Source organism: Ahaetulla prasina, chromosome 3 (genome assembly GCF_028640845.1).
Source record: "Ahaetulla prasina isolate Xishuangbanna chromosome 3, ASM2864084v1, whole genome shotgun sequence".
In the NCBI taxonomy this organism is placed as follows: Eukaryota; Metazoa; Chordata; class Lepidosauria; order Squamata; family Colubridae; genus Ahaetulla; species Ahaetulla prasina.
The window spans coordinates 180,574,321-180,590,271 of record NC_080541.1 but is presented as its reverse complement, the minus strand read 5'-3'; the positions used below and the strand labels follow the sequence as shown (position 1 = coordinate 180,590,271).

The 15,951-nt window shown below is 34.5% G+C and overlaps 1 protein-coding gene across 4 annotated transcripts in view; it reads left to right on the top strand.

Annotated features, from left to right (window-relative positions):
- Window positions 1–15,951, top strand: part of KIF21B (kinesin family member 21B) — a 91,239-nt gene that overhangs the window by 38,878 nt on the left and 36,410 nt on the right. For all 4 annotated transcript variants that reach the window (XM_058179217.1, XM_058179219.1, XM_058179220.1 and 1 more), the window contains exons 2-6: window positions 7,790–8,012; window positions 9,675–9,857; window positions 12,172–12,321; window positions 15,235–15,369; window positions 15,709–15,876. In XM_058179217.1, the coding sequence (XP_058035200.1) occupies window positions 7,790–8,012; window positions 9,675–9,857; window positions 12,172–12,321; window positions 15,235–15,369; window positions 15,709–15,876 (859 nt within the window). The remainder of the gene's footprint in view (window positions 1–7,789; window positions 8,013–9,674; window positions 9,858–12,171; window positions 12,322–15,234; window positions 15,370–15,708; window positions 15,877–15,951) is intronic.

The following is a 15,951-nucleotide window of genomic DNA, read 5'->3' as shown; positions in this document are numbered from 1 at the left end:
TGTATTTTAATTGATATTTTAATTTTGTATATTTAATTGTTTTAACCTTGGCTGTACACCGCCCTGAGTCCTTCGGGAGAAGGGCGGTATAAAAATTTAAATAAATAAATAAATAAATAAACATTTGGAAAAAGCTATAGAATGTGAATGAAAGGGAACTCAGGAACTAGCCTTCTGTTTTTACAGCATCTGTCCCCCTGAAATAGCATACTCTTGGAGACAAGGATAACCCCATCCCTTTTGGGAGATGATTAAGAGGTGGCTTTTCCATAGGGCATTTGAGGAAGGATCAGGTGTATGAATTTGGCTGTTCCTGATTTGATTTTAAAAAAAAGGCTCCAAATGGAAATAACAAGATTCTTTGTTATTATTTCCTGATTTTGTGTGTGTTTTTAAACTTAATTATTGGAAGTAGGAATTGATAGCTGCTAAGAATTTTGGGACCCAGGTGATATAAAACTGAGTTGATAAAGAAACACATAACGTAACAGGAGAAATGGGAAAAAATGTGGGAAGCAAATATAAAATTGACTATTTCTGCGGCATTTAAGGAAAACCAGTTGAAGATGTTTTACAGATGGCATCTCCCACTGGCAAGGCTTGCTAAAATGTACCCAAATAGCTCCCCAATATGCTGGAACTGCAAAAAAGTACATGGAACGTATTACCATCTATGGTGGACATGTCCATCTGCAAAAAAAATTTGGGCCAAAATCAGAAAATGGCTGGAAGAAATGATTGACCAACACATAGACTGGAAACCAGAGACCTTTTTGCTCAGAATACTCAATAGGAAATATAGTAAAGAAATAAGATATCTAATCTTACACATAATAACAACTGCAAGAATATCTTATGCAGACTTCCGGTTGGCTCCGTTGGTGATGGAGATGGTCTTTTTAGACCGCCAGCCCCGAGATCACGTTAGAGCCATCTAGACAGCGCAAATCAGCTGTCTGACAGCTCGGAAACCTTTCCCTCGGGAGAAGAGGTAAAGGTGAGTGTACAGGCAGAGGTAGAGCTCCCCAAAAAGCCCCAGGAGTGATTCTAGGGGCTTGAGGGTGAGAGCTCCCTGTTTAAGCCCGAGAGCTCCGGATCCGGGACGAGTCTGCTTTTTAGCAGATCAAATCACCGCAACCATCTCTGCGATCAATATGATAATTTAAATTGATAAATGGCAACGCAGACAGAGCAATGGCAGGAAGGTTGATAAATGCAAGTACCAGACCTTAACTCCATTTTTAAATAGTACTTGAGAAGAGTATTTAAGAAGAATAAGAAAATGGCGTTTCTATCTAAAAGGGTGTGAAAGCGAAAGTTAAAGAAGTTCTCATTAACAAGGCTAGCGCTCTTAGCTCCATTTAAACTTGTTGGAATTTACACTTACATGAAGATTTTATAAGGAGAATAAGATATTCTCTCTTTTTTTTTTTGAAAAGATTACAGACTTACTGAAATTGTTGCAAAGTATAAAATTAAACTGAGAAATGGATCCTAAAGATACAAAGTTTAATGTTAAGGATGGTGGAGTCTCATCATTTCAAATACATAAGCTACAGGAAGATATGAAAAAAAAAAATTAAAGGGACTTTTAAAGGAAGCTTTGGAGTCACAATTTACAGTTATAGATCAAAAATTTAAGCAGATTCAAGAGGAAATCTGGAAATTAAAGATCAGAATGAGGATATAAGAAATGATGTGTTGGCAGCATTTAAATGACTGTGTGAATGTGTGATCCAGTTGGATGAAAGAGTAGAAGAAATTAATCAAATTAATTTGAATTTGGAAAATAAAATAGAGGAGGTTCAGACAAAGGTGGAGAAGGTAGATGATGAAGATGGTGTTGCAATTTAAATCAATGGAGTTTGCTCTGAGAGTTAGAGGACTTAAAGAAAATAAGCAAGAGAATTTAAAAGAAATTTTTGCAGAGGTTTTTGCACAGGTGACTGGAGAGCAACCAGAAGATGTTGTAATTCAAATTGAAAAAATATATTGTGTTAATTCTAAGGTTGCCAGACAGAAACAGCTACCAAGAGATATTGTGATTTATTTTACAACCAGGAGGATGAGGAATAAAATTTTACAAGCATCTTATAAAAATAAAATCCAAATATTAGGTCAAGAGATATTAATTTTGAAAGAAATTCCTATTAAAATATTAAGAAGTAGAAAGGATTTTGTTTTTTTGGTGGATGAGCTTAGAAATCGTCAGATATGGTTTAGATAGGATGTTCTAGCTGTTTTAACAGTAAATCATATAGGAAGAAGATATTGTCTTAATACAGTACCTAAAGCAAGAGATTTTTATATTAATGTAATAAAAGCTGGAAGTCCACATCAAATAGTTGGGTTAAAACTGATGCAGAAGAAGCATTGGAAAAAGTAGGGGATGTAAAGGAGAAAAGATTGAGTCAACTGGTTATTAAATGTAAAGAACAAGGAGTAAAAAAGCAACAATTTCAAGTGAACAGAGTTTCTCTTTATGGGAAAGGTTAAATTATAATTAACTTTTGTTAACTTATATATGTTTGTAAGAATAGTTATTTGGAGTTTGTAAAATTTATTGGTATCTGTTTGAATTTATAATTTAAATGTTGGAGATGTGACCGTAGTGATGTTATTTGTTTATATATGGTTGAATTGTCAACAATTGAATTATTTGATTTGGGGGGGTCTTGATAAAAACAACAAGAAATGGATTTAATTAAGGAATGCATGAAAATGGCTATAAATTATTTGGTAATTTATAGTGTTGGAAATATGAGGAAGAATTGGGATTAAATATAAATGGTATTGTTTGAATTTATATTCTAAATGTTGGAGTGATTGTAGTAATGTTAGTTGATTATATGTGGATTTGTTAAAATTTAAATTAATTTGAATAAAAAATAAGGTAATGATAATAATAGATTAAGAAATGGAGTATTAAGGATTAGATAAAAATGATATTATTTATTATTACGTATGATGGATTTATAAATCTGGTGGACTATACAAGATATTACTTCGAAGAATAATAGGGAGTAAATTGATTTTAATTTTAATATCAGCAATTGGACTTTTGCTACTGAAATATTGGAAGATGGAATATCGTATACTGTTGAAGATTGGATACAAAAATTAATGAACTTAAAAGAGAAAGCAGAAACTTTAGGATATTTAAAAGACTGTCTACGAAAGAATATTGGAATGGAAAAGAAAGATTGAAAAGCTTAAGAATGGATAAAATGTAATTGTAATAGTTTGTTCTCTTTTCTTTTTCTTTTTTGGATAAGGGGAGTTAAGGTACTATGGGAGGGATGGAAGTTTATGATTGTTTGCTTATTCTAGTTTATGATTGTTAGGTGATATATCCTGTATTTTGCTCTGGGAAGTCCAGGGGTGGGGGGATTGGGTGAAGGGGGGTGGAGGGAGGGGATAGGGTGAGGATTGGAGGGAGGAGGGGGGAAGTATGGGTAAAAATGTTTGTAAAACTTTTTGAATTAAAAAAAAAAGAATATCTTATGCACAGAACTAGAAAAATGAGACTATACCATCGGAGGAGGAAGTGATAAGGAAAATCCTGGACTGTGCTGAGATGGATAAATTAACAAAGGAGATAAAAGAAAAGGAAGATAAAGAATATTATATAGTATGGAATAAATTATATAATTGGATAGAAATTAGAAATGGTAAATGACGAAAAAGGGGAAAGGGTCATATATACACATACAAAAAGGGGTAGTGCATGAAAGAAAATGAATTGTTAGAATAGAATAGAATAGAATAAAATAGAATAGAATAGAATAGAATTTTTTATTGGCCAAGTGTGATTGGACACACAAGGAATTTGTCTTGGTGCATATGCTCTCAGTGTACATAAAAGAAAATATATGTTCATCAAGGTACAACATTTATAATGTTGTAAATTTATAAATTTATAAATTATAAATTTACAATTTACAATTTATATTTATATTTATATATTATATTTATATTTATATTTATAAATTTACATTATAAATTTACAATTTATAATGATAGGTATGATGAAATATATACAGAAATAAAGGATAATGGGACAAAAAAGATAAGTATAATTAAAGGAAACGAGAAGGGAAAAAATGTAAATAATAGAGGAATACCGAAACGAAGCTGATATAAAGAAGGAGAAATATAAAGAAGAACATATGTTTTATGTTAGTGTTTGTTATGTCTTGTTTTTGTTGTTTTTGTTAAAAAATAAAAAATATTATTTAAAAAAAGAAAAAGAAACACATAATGTAATTAAAGTAAAATAGAAAAATAAGAGAGAGAAGATTTTAAAATCTATTTTGATTTGCAAATAGTATTGCCTGCCATTGAAAAGCATATTTTACAGTGGGAGAAAAAGGGAAGCACAGGGACTTCTCAAGCTACACCTCATAGTTTTATGCTTTGCTCATCTTGTATGATCTTAGCAAAAATGCCACAAGGTCCAAATCCTCTCATTTACTCATATTTTTTTCAGATCAGACACGGATTAATGCAGACCGTATGGGCGCACCACTAATGTTCTTCCTGAAAATATGGCATTCTCTAACTGCATGGCAAGAAAAAAGCATTTGCTGATGGAACATGTCAGGCTCAGGCTTTTTTCCAATTATTTTCACTTATTTAGTCTTGTGCTAGTCATTGACTGACTGGAGTTTATCATAATATGCATGTAATTGATTAGTTTTTCTTTCTCCTGATTGCACTTAAGTAAAAGTCTTAAATAAAGTCTTTTGAATATTGGGATTCAGGAGCAGAATAAAACAGGAGTGGAACAAGTCATGCATTGGCCTTTTCTGTCTCCATCCTGCCTCTTGGTCTGTCCTGGCCAAAGTGAGGGGACCTTACAATCAGACTGACAAGGGAAGGGAAGCAATGAAGCCTTTGAAAAAGAAAGTAATGCTCTTAAGAGAAACCCTTCAACCTTTTCTTTTAGACGGCTTCTGTTTCTGGTTGAGATTCGTTAGGCATGATACTATTCCAGCTCTTTGTGAGAAAGCTTTTAATTTAGTTTCTATTTATTCAGGAATAATTTTAGAATGCATCCTCCTTTTGCAAGCGAATTTGCAGCAAAGACTAGGTTGACTGGAAAATCCTAGGATGAAATCCCTTCTGTGGGGATCTTCCTGAATGAGAAACTCTATTGGGGGTGAGAAAAGAAAAAGCTCCTTTTTGGCCTCTGGTCTAAAGCTTTCCCTTTAAGACCAGAGGCCATTTGTGCCTTGGATGCCAGCCCAGTTGGTTCCCCTCTCTATAAATGTTGGCTTTTGCTGATAGAGCTGAACAGCTAGGCCATTGTATATGTCAAGACCAATGGAGAAAATGCCTGAGTGGTGTTTTATATAGTGTTGTCAGTGTGCTCTCTTTTAGGGTTGCATTTTTTTCCTCCTCCTCCTCCTCCTCCTTGCAGAGACTTGGTTGTCATGGGAACTGCTGCTCTTCCATCCTGTTGGCACAGAATGGAGAAGCCTTCCAATTTTTGAATAGTGTTCTGCCTATCTTTTGTGAGCTGAATGGCACATTTGCAATAATTGTATATCGTATAATAGTTAAAATAAAAATATCCCTGTTACTGAGATAAAATAGGGATTGGAGCTACAACTAACTCAAAGAGAAGCAGGAATAATGTTTGTTGACCACAAGGGGTGAATAGGCCATGCAGAACTCTTACTTGATTTGTTTTCCTGCCAGATACCAATCTACTAAGAATATATATATATATATATTAATATTAATACAGGTTTTGGTATGTTCGGGTCTCTCTCTCTCTCTCCATATATATATTATTTTCACCTTCTCTGATCCTCCAGGACAAATCCACTTTAACAATATGGACTCTGACAAAAAGGGGAAAAAATGAGCATTGCATTGAGTATAAACCTTGCTCTCTCTCTATATATATATAATATATATATATATATATTATTTTCACCTTCTCTGATCCTCCAGGACAAATCCACTTTAACAATATGGACTCTGACAAAAAGGGAAAAAAATGAGCATTGCATTGAGTATAAACCTTGCTCTGATTTGGGACTATTAAGTTCCATGGAGAGTTGAAAGGGTGATAGCTTTTGCCCATGTTGATAGAGTACAATGGGGGGGGGGCTTGCTCCATTTTTTGGAGGGTCTTATTGTCTTAGCCTTGTAGTGCCCATGGTACAGTAGTTATGAATTTAGGAGCAAATCCAAACAAATGATATTTCTTATTTAATTGCCTATTACAATTCTGAAGAACTTTTGCAAACAGGATGCCAACTCATCGAAACTAGAGTTTTGGGTGTTTTTGCAGGGGATATTTTTTAGTATTCCGAATGCTGCATATATGTATGTTATCACATTTGCTCTTACTGTACCACTTCCAGATGCAAAACAAGTCTAAAGTATCAACTTGGTTGGCTTTAGTTCTGTATGAGCCGGACTTTGAAAAGAACAAATAAATAAATACAGGCAAGTACATCTAATTGAAGAATGATGTCATGCTTTTGTCGTAGGTGCTTACTGTAAAGACAGACTGTGTTGGTGAAAAAAACAAAATCTAATTTTGCCCACTAAGTCACTAAGGTTTTTCGTCCTTTGATAATATTATAAAAAATATAAAGAAAGAAAATGCTACCCTAAACAGAGGAAATGAATTGATAACATCAGGAGCTTTAAGCAATGATACATTTCTTGGAGATTAGGCAGTGAAAAAATAAAAAGCAACAGACTGCAAGGACTCATTGTTATTTTAAGTCAACTATATAGATAAATATTTGTATAATTTCTGGACTGTTCTTATGTTCCTCTGAATCCCAATATGAGTGTTGGGTAGAAGCGCATCTGAGTTTCAAATTCAAATTTCAAACAAATTCAAATTGTTTCTAATATTAAACCTGAGAGAGTTCTATGGTGCGGACAGTTCTGACTGCCCCTAGGATGGCATGTGTTGTGTAACGTTGTTGTGTGAGCTGCACTTGTTGTTGGTTTGCTTCCAGGTCTAATTCAAGGTATTGATTATCATTTTAAAGCCCTTCGTGGCATGGGGACAGGTTTTATGGGGAAATATGTCACCACAATGGGATTGGCCTACTCCATTTGATCCAACCAGAAGGAGCTATGGACCCTGTAGGTCAAGGAGTTTTGGCTACTGGGGTCTGGAAGAGCCTATTCTGCTGGAGGGGAGGTTTCCCCCCACCTGGATATTAAAATGCTAGTTGTGGATTCTCTGGTATATCATTTACATTATCTGCATAGTTCCACTAATGGGTGAGTTGTATTAATTGCACCTTTGTCTTTTTTCCTCAAGGCACCTTGATGCAGAAATAGCTTATTCTGCTTTTTCTCACCCCAATTAACTGCACTGACAACATTACTTGCTGGGTACAACTTCATAATAGAAAGACAAAAATCCTTCTTGGTCTTTCTATTAACAGTACATCCTCCTGTCCCATATCTGTCCAATTGTATTTAATCTTTCACTTGTAGGTAAATCTACATACTTCCAGTCTATGGAATCTAATGCTACCATGCATCTATAAATACTGGTAGCACAGCAGTGATGTTGGTTTTAATTTTTTCCAAGTTCATAATTCGATAATATACAGATAATATGAGAGCTCTTATATTTATTTAAACATACAGATTTGCATCTTCATGAAGATTTCTGTGATTGTACTGTTTGTGCCCTAGAAGAGCTGTCTGATGTAGTATCTCTTCATATTCTCCAGTACTTAACTCCTATAATTCCTTTAAAAGAGATGCTCTTCCTCCCTCCCCCCTTTTTTTCCCCCTCCAGGATTCGTCCTCAGATGCCAAAGGAAAAGATTGAAGGATGTCACATCTGCACATCAGTGACACCTGGGGAACCCCAAGTACTCTTGGGAAAGGACAAAGCATTTACCTATGACTTTGTCTTTGACCTGGACACTTGGCAGGAACAGATCTATACAACTTGTGTAGGCAAGCTGATTGAGGGCTGCTTTGAAGGCTACAATGCAACTGTGTTGGCATATGGCCAGGTGTGTGCCTTTTTCACTCTCCTCACAGTTTCTGTTATGAGCTTATCTGAATGGGGTTGGCTTGGTTAAAATGACCATGTTTCGTGCTTTATGTAGAGTACTATACTTTATGAAAAACCATTCTCTGTTTGAGGGCTTGTCCAATTAAATTAAGTTTAAAGATAATAAAACCCATCAGAAAAGAATACGACAACCCTTTAAATCTTAGGCTTTTCCACTAGAGGGAGAGGTACTATACTTTTATTTGAAATTTAGTATTTAATTATATGCGTGGAAAAAATATGCACTTTTTATACAATATGGGACCTTTTGTCTTCTTGTTTAGCATTTCATCTGGGAGAAGGCGTATAAGAGATAACAATAACTCTTACTTAATATGAAGAGGCCTTGCCACAAAGTAAAATAAGGAGGGACTGAGGCTGTTTATTTCGTAGTGGCAGCTTTAAGAAATGAAAATTTTAAAGATCATTAAAGTTATCCACTGATTGTTATAAATAGTGGAACTAAATACTGCTGTACCAATAATTATATGGAGAAATTCTTCAGGGCATTGGAAATAATGATAAAAATTGGGCTTTGGAATTAGGGAAAAGATACAGAGTAAATACCAGATTCAAAACTTACAAAAAACATGCTGCAGTGGGTTACCAAATTAGCTCTGTAGAATGAGGAATTGTCAAATTTCATGGGGTGAATAGACTTAAGGATGAGATGTTTAGCTCTATTCGAAAAGCTCTCTTCAGATACGTATCCAGTCCTCAAGCCAATAAAATAATACATTTTTTGATCAAAAGAGGATTTTGATGGCATCATCCATCTGTTAATATACAGTTAGTACGCAGACATACATTGATGTTCATCAAGACAAGATGATAGTGCATCTAATTCTTTCTGAATATATCGTAACATTTGCTTAGCTCATCTTTTTTAATGACTAGAATGAAGTATACATTTGGGACTAACATTCTGTTTTTATCTATTTGTATACTTTCTTCATTTCTCATTGTTTCTAATACTAATTTCATATCGTGTTGTGGATATTCTATTGGCTGAGCCTTGTTTTTAATCATATTTTTCCCAAGGGACTTGTACTTTAGGACCAATGCTTCAGTTTTCATAGAACCTTATAAGCCAAATGAGGCTGAGTGCAGTAATAGCGTCTAAAAGCAACCTAATGAGCATTTGAGGGTTTGAAATTAGTTTTCTCACATTTCAAGCCATGACTTCACACTGGTTCTCACCAACCCTTGGGAAAGGAAGGGAGAGAATTTGAAATGAATTAATTAGGTGCCAGAATAATACATGGTAAATTAATGTTGATAAAAAATGGCAGCAGTTGACAAGCTTGCAAATTAGCTTGTGACATTAAATGGCTTTTCATTTTAGAAATTCGTATTTCCCTTCTCTCCAGGGCAATGTTATGTTTTTATGTTACACAAGAGATACAGAATAATGTGGACTCACTTTAGCTAATGAAAAAACTATGACAAATATGCAAAAGGATGTGGCATGAATTGGCGTTTAAAAAAATAAGGCAAGGAGTAAATTTGATTGGGCTATTATGTGTTTGCTTGAATGACCAACAGAACAGACCAAAGGTACGTGCTTTCTTACCTATTTTGCCCTGAGACAGTTCCATGAAATATTTCTTCTATCTTTTAGACAGGCGCAGGCAAGACTTATACCATGGGTACTGGTTTTGACATGAACACTTCTGAAGAGGAGCAGGGCATAATTCCACGGGCCATTGCCCATCTGTTCAATGGCATACAAGCACATAAGCAAGCTGCACAAGACCAGGGGGTCCCCATCCCAGAGTTCAAAGTCAGTGCACAGTTTTTGGAGGTAAGTATATTAGTGTTGAAGAGAGTGAGTCTTGAGCTAAGAGTGTTTAGAAACTCACTGATAAGGCAACTGGACTGGTAGGTGCGGTGGAATTTCTCTATTTCAGTGTTTGAAAATGAATAGTGAACAGTGATATTATTTCAGTTCAGATACAAGTTAAAGTATTAGGTATTCCTGTATAGTCTCAACAAGTGGCAGATTTTAACTAATCAGCCTAGTCAAATATTAACATGATTGATATTTGGGTAGGAGACTTCCAGGAAATATGTTGTCTGCATGCAAGACTGAGAAGTTAAAAAGAAATCCCATAGTAAACTATTTCTGTATTGTTGCCAATAAAATTATATGGTGTTCAGGAAGCCACTATAACTCAGTCTTGAAGGAGGCCTCATCTTCATCATTCTTATATAGAGAGAGTATACAATAAATAACCTGTGAACAGAAGATAAATTCTTAACAATATTTTATTTTATTTTTATTTATTTATATTATATACAAGAGCATATATTGAAAGGAAACAATAGGACAGGAACAGTAGGCACTTTTGTGCACTTATGCACGCCCCTTATAGTCCTCTTAGGAATGGGGTGAGGTCAATGGTAGACAGTTTTTGGTTAAAGCTTTTGGAAGTTGGAGAAGAGACCACAGAGTCAGGTAGTGTATTCCAAGCATTAACAACTCTGTTACAAAAGTCATATTTTCTGCAATCAAGATTGAAGCGGTTAACATTAAGTTTGAATCTATTGTTTGCTCTTGTATTATTGCTATTGAAGCTGAAGTAGTCTTTAACAGGAAGGACATTGCAATAGATGATTCTGTGTGTTAAACACAGGTCTTGTCGGAGTCGGCGGAGTTCTAAATTTTCTAATCCCAGGATTTCAAGTCTGGTGGTATAAGGTATTTTGTTGTTTACAGAGGAGCGGAGAAATCTTCTTGTAAAATATTTCTGGACTCATTCAATTGTATTAATGTCAGAGATGTGGTATGGGTTCCAGACAGATGAGCTGTATTCAAGAATGGGTCTGGCAAATGTTTTGTATGCTCTGGTTAGTAGTATAGAGTTTTTGGAAAAGAAGCTACGCAGAATTAGGTTTACAACTCTTAGAGCCTTTTTTGCTATATAGTTGCAGTGGGCTTTGGCACTTAGATCATTTGACATGAAAACTCCAAGGTCCTTAACAGGATGGGGGTCATCTGTAAGATAATGTCCATTAAGCTTGTGCTTAGTGTTTGGGTTCTTTTTTCTAATATGTAAGATTGAGCATTTGCTGGTTGAGATTTGGAGTTGCCAAGTTTTAGACCAATCGGATACAAAATCAAGGTCTTTTTGAAGGGTAATAGTATTGTTGGTAGTGTTAAGTAGTTTGACATAGTCAGCAAAGAGAACACAATAACTTGAGATATGATCACAGAGATCATTTATGTATAGTATGAAGAGCGTTGGTCCAAGAACGCTGCCTTGAGGAACGCCACTTTTGACAGGGACAGGATTTGATAGAGCATTGCCAATTTTGACCACTTGTTGTCTGTTTGACAGGAAAGCAGTTATCCAATTGTGAAGAGATCCAGAAATGCCGTAGGATTTTAGTTTTAGGAGAAGTTTATCGTGTACTACTGAGTCAAAAGCTTTGCAGAAGTCTATGTAGCTTGTATCTATTGCTTTGCCTTATTATAATTTATATTTATAAATTTATATTTATAATTTAAAAATTATATTTATTAAAAAATTATATTTAAATTAAAAAATTTAAAAAATTATATTTATAATTTATATTGTCTTATAAGACAATACAAAATACAAGCAACTCTTCTCATAGCCCTCCGATCTCATTACTGTTGAAACACTGTTGAGATCTGAAGATTGCCACATGAATAAATTGTATTATTTACTTACCTGCTTCTGGCTGTTGCAAATATAATAGACAGACATCAGTGTTCAGATTTTGGTTAGGCTTTTAGAGGAAGGATGTATTTCATTTAGTGCTGTATCTCTCCATATTTTTACTTCTATAACTTTTCCTTTAGGTTTACCTCCAATAATAAAATTGACTTCTTTTAAAGAGCACCAAATCTTAAAACCAAAGGAGATAAATAATTTCACACTCTCAGTAATAATCAAAGAATTTTAAACTTGCTAATTTTTTATAGGCTTTTTGACACTGTAGTCAGCATCAGTTTCTACCAAAATAAAACACTAAGCTTTGATCTCCAAACATTTCTATATGTAAACGTTTGCCCATTTTTGTTTGTTGTGGAGCAGTTTAAAAAGCAAAACGATAGATTCAATAGTACTTTGTTTTTCTGTTTCGTTCAGCTATATAATGAGGAGATCCTGGATCTTTTTGATAGCACAAGAGACCCTGAGAATCGCCACCGAAAATCAAACATCAAAATCCATGAAGATGCCAGTGGTGGTATCTATACCACAGGTGTTACATCACGTCTCATTAGCTCGCAGGATGAGGTAAGTAGTTTAATTTTTTTACATGTAAACTCTTTTTCCTATGTTTCATGTTACTAAACCTGGAGCAGTTATCAGTTTCTGATTCAATGTTCACAGACACTAAAAGAGGTTATATTCTCTTCACTTTACCTAGCAGATAAAGTAGATAAAAGTGAACTCAAGTAAAGTTGGACAGATGGATAGTTTTCTGAACAACAGTACTGTATGGAAATTATTTGCCATTAACTTTCTTTCCATATGTTTTTCAACTTCCCCATCTAGCCTACAATCCTGGTATTGTCTAGTAGTTTCTCATCCATCCAATCAAGCTTATCTTCTAAGTCAGAGAAGATGTTATTATTTACTCAGTTTCCTCTATAAAATATATCTAAAGACTGAGATAGCAAATTCCACTTTCCTATCTTTGCAATAAAATGGTTAGATGATGAAAATTAAGCTTTAATTGAACTGCAGTAACTGATTTTGTGTATGTGTGGGATTTTGAGATTTAGACTTCTTCATCTATGTTTCAAACTTTAGCTTGGTTACATTCCGAGTTCACTAGAGTTGTTAACATTCCAACATTCTATCCAGATTCTAATTACCATTCATTATTTGGATGCTGTCCATGACTGAACCCATTTTTTCAACTGTGAAAAATTTCTCTTCATTTTGCTTCTCATAATGTGAAACATCATTATCACATTTCCATTTTTAGTTTTTGCAGCTCAGATTGTTACTCTTATTATGTTCTAACAACTAGAATCTAGCTGATACTGTGTATGTTTTGATTGGTTGGAAATATTTCTTCGTTTTAACAGATAACAAGCCTTGGAAGCTACAGTAGAGACTGAAGAGGGTGGGATTGGAAAGGGTCTGCTTACACTTTGTCCTTCTGATTATTCCCCATATGTAGTTAAATGATAGAGGCCCCATAAATCTTTCCTCTTACAGACAGAGCAGCAGCTGGGAAATTGTTTTATTTTTATTTCATTACTTTAACATACATTCCTATCATGGGAATTTATGTGAAGAATCATCTCTATATTTTTGTGGTAAATATAAAACAAACAAAGAATTGGCTTCTCAATATTAAGACAAAAATCTATACCATTATTCAAAGCCTCTTAAGAACTTACAAAATGCTTATTATGCATAAATTGAATCAAATCATGCCAAATATTCTTTCCAAAGCCAAAACCATATTAACAAAGCCAAATTCTTGTTCTTGAGTGTTGTTCTTCTAAAATACATTGAACAATTGCCATGCTCAATTGTACCTTTGCCAGCCAGATGCACTATTGCTTTATTGGATTTCCGTTCCCTCGTTATCTGGAGAAATTCAACATACCTGCAAAGCATCAGGATGAGAAAAACTGGCACTGAGTTTATATATACAGATCCTTCCTTTCATTCAAATAATGATCGTTCTCCCAGTGTAGGATTCTTTTCAGCATACTGAATTGCAAGGAGAATTGGATTTGTTTTAGATCCTTGCATGGCGTTTCCTAATATTTCCAATCGAAAGAATATCATTATTTAATCATGGGACATAATAAATAACCATTTAATATTGAATAATAGAAGGCAGAAATTTTAAAGCAGCTCAATTATATGCATAAATATATATGCTTTGAACAATTTTTTCATGTTGTAACATTAAGTGTTAAATTTCTACCCTATGACCATCACTAAGTGTTGTAAGTGTTGTACCTTGATGAACGTATCTTTTCTTTTATGTACACTGAGAGCATATGCACCAAGACAAATTCCTTGTGTGTCCAATCACACTTGGCCAATAAAAAATTCTATTCTATTCTATTCTATTCTATTCTATTCTATTCTATTCTATTCTATTCTATTCTATTCTATTCCATTCCATTCCATTCCATTCCATTCCATTGTCAAGGGATTAGCAATTTAAAATGTGCTTTTACCAAGGTGATATAAATGTTCTTCTGCTCCGTACATTTTTAAATTTAGCCATTACCATTCAGTTTAACATTTAATAACTTCACACAATGAGAAATTAATTTATTCTTCTGTAATCCTAAAAATTTAAATTTCTAGGTACAATTTTCTTAATTTAATAAAAAAATTCAGCATATATTGTCAGAATATTAGGATCTTTGTTTCATTAGAAACAAAATGAAATTGAATGGCCACTTACCATCTTCATTTGGTTGTTAATGATTTTAGAAGTGTAATGCAATTATGGTATTCTTGTGCAGAAAGTTATTTTAAGTGGGGAAATACAGAAAGAATCTGAAAATCTCTATTCTAGATCCCTTCAACATTGTACAGTAGTTACCTTTTTTTCATTTGCTGAGTCCTTAATCTTTGGGCTTCTAAGTACCAAGAAAGATACCTCCCATTGAGAGAAACTCTTTTTTTTTTCTTTATCCTTGTCCCACATTTGAAAATCCATCCTCTGAATATATCAGGCTTCATTGTATCATTTGTTATTATTTGCAATTCAGATCTCTGTCTTAAGAATTTTGATTAAATAAGACTAATTTTATATAATAAGATTTGGAATTAACACATTTGTTTACTATATACTTATTAACAATAATTTGTCCTAATTTTAAGGTCTATTGCACCATTCCACTCATTTCAATATTTAAGAGAGAAATAAGCATTTGAGAGACGTGCATAAATCATGCGAGTCCTCCTGCCAAGATTATGTACTAACAGAAGAAGATAACTTCAAGATATTCTTCTTCAAGATATTTTTCGAGTCAAGTATCTTCATTAACCTTGTTTCACCAAATTTGTATTGCTACATTATTGTGCTGAAAATAAATAATCCAGCCATTTAGGAAATCTCTCTCACACACATTTTTTTAATGTGTGTGAGAGAGAGAGAGGGAGAGAGAGAGGGGAGAGGGGGCTTGCATCTGGTCTGAAAGTATATCCTTTCTCTCATTGCAGCTGATCCAGTGCCTGAAACAGGGAGCTCTCTCCCGAACCACAGCCAGCACCCAGATGAACGTCCAAAGTTCCCGCTCCCATGCTATCTTTACAATCTACCTTTGCCAAATGCGTGTCTGCTCTCCTGTACACTTGGTAAGGCCATAAGGAGGGGAAGCAGACATCAGAAGGGAACATGTCTCTTGCCCGTCTGCTATCAAATGAAAAGGGTGGGACTTTTGGTGGCAGAGATGTAGTGTAGGAGTTAGAGACACAGCAAGAACTTTGAGTGGATGTAGTGAATGAAAATTTGGGAGCTTGAATCAGTCTCATTATCTCAGAAGAGGAAGCATGGCTTCTCGTGCCAGTAGCAAGTTAATTCTGGGGGTGTATTTTTGGTTTTACGATAATATAACCATAGTTGATATTTTACATGGCACAGGTGCTAGCAAATTATATGATGTAACCTAATGCTGGGACTTGTTCTTACTACAGGTGAATGGAGACACAAATAGTCTCCTGGATGGATCCCAGCCTACCAGTGAATACGAGACCCGAACAGCCAAATTCCATTTTGTTGATCTGGCTGGCTCAGAGAGGTTGAAACGAACTGGGGCCACAGGCGAGAGAGCTAAAGAAGGCATCTCTATCAACTGTGGTTTGGTATGGTGGATTGCTTTTAAGACTGAATATGGTATTTTTGATTGTAGTTTAATTATGTTTTAAGTATATAGTTTT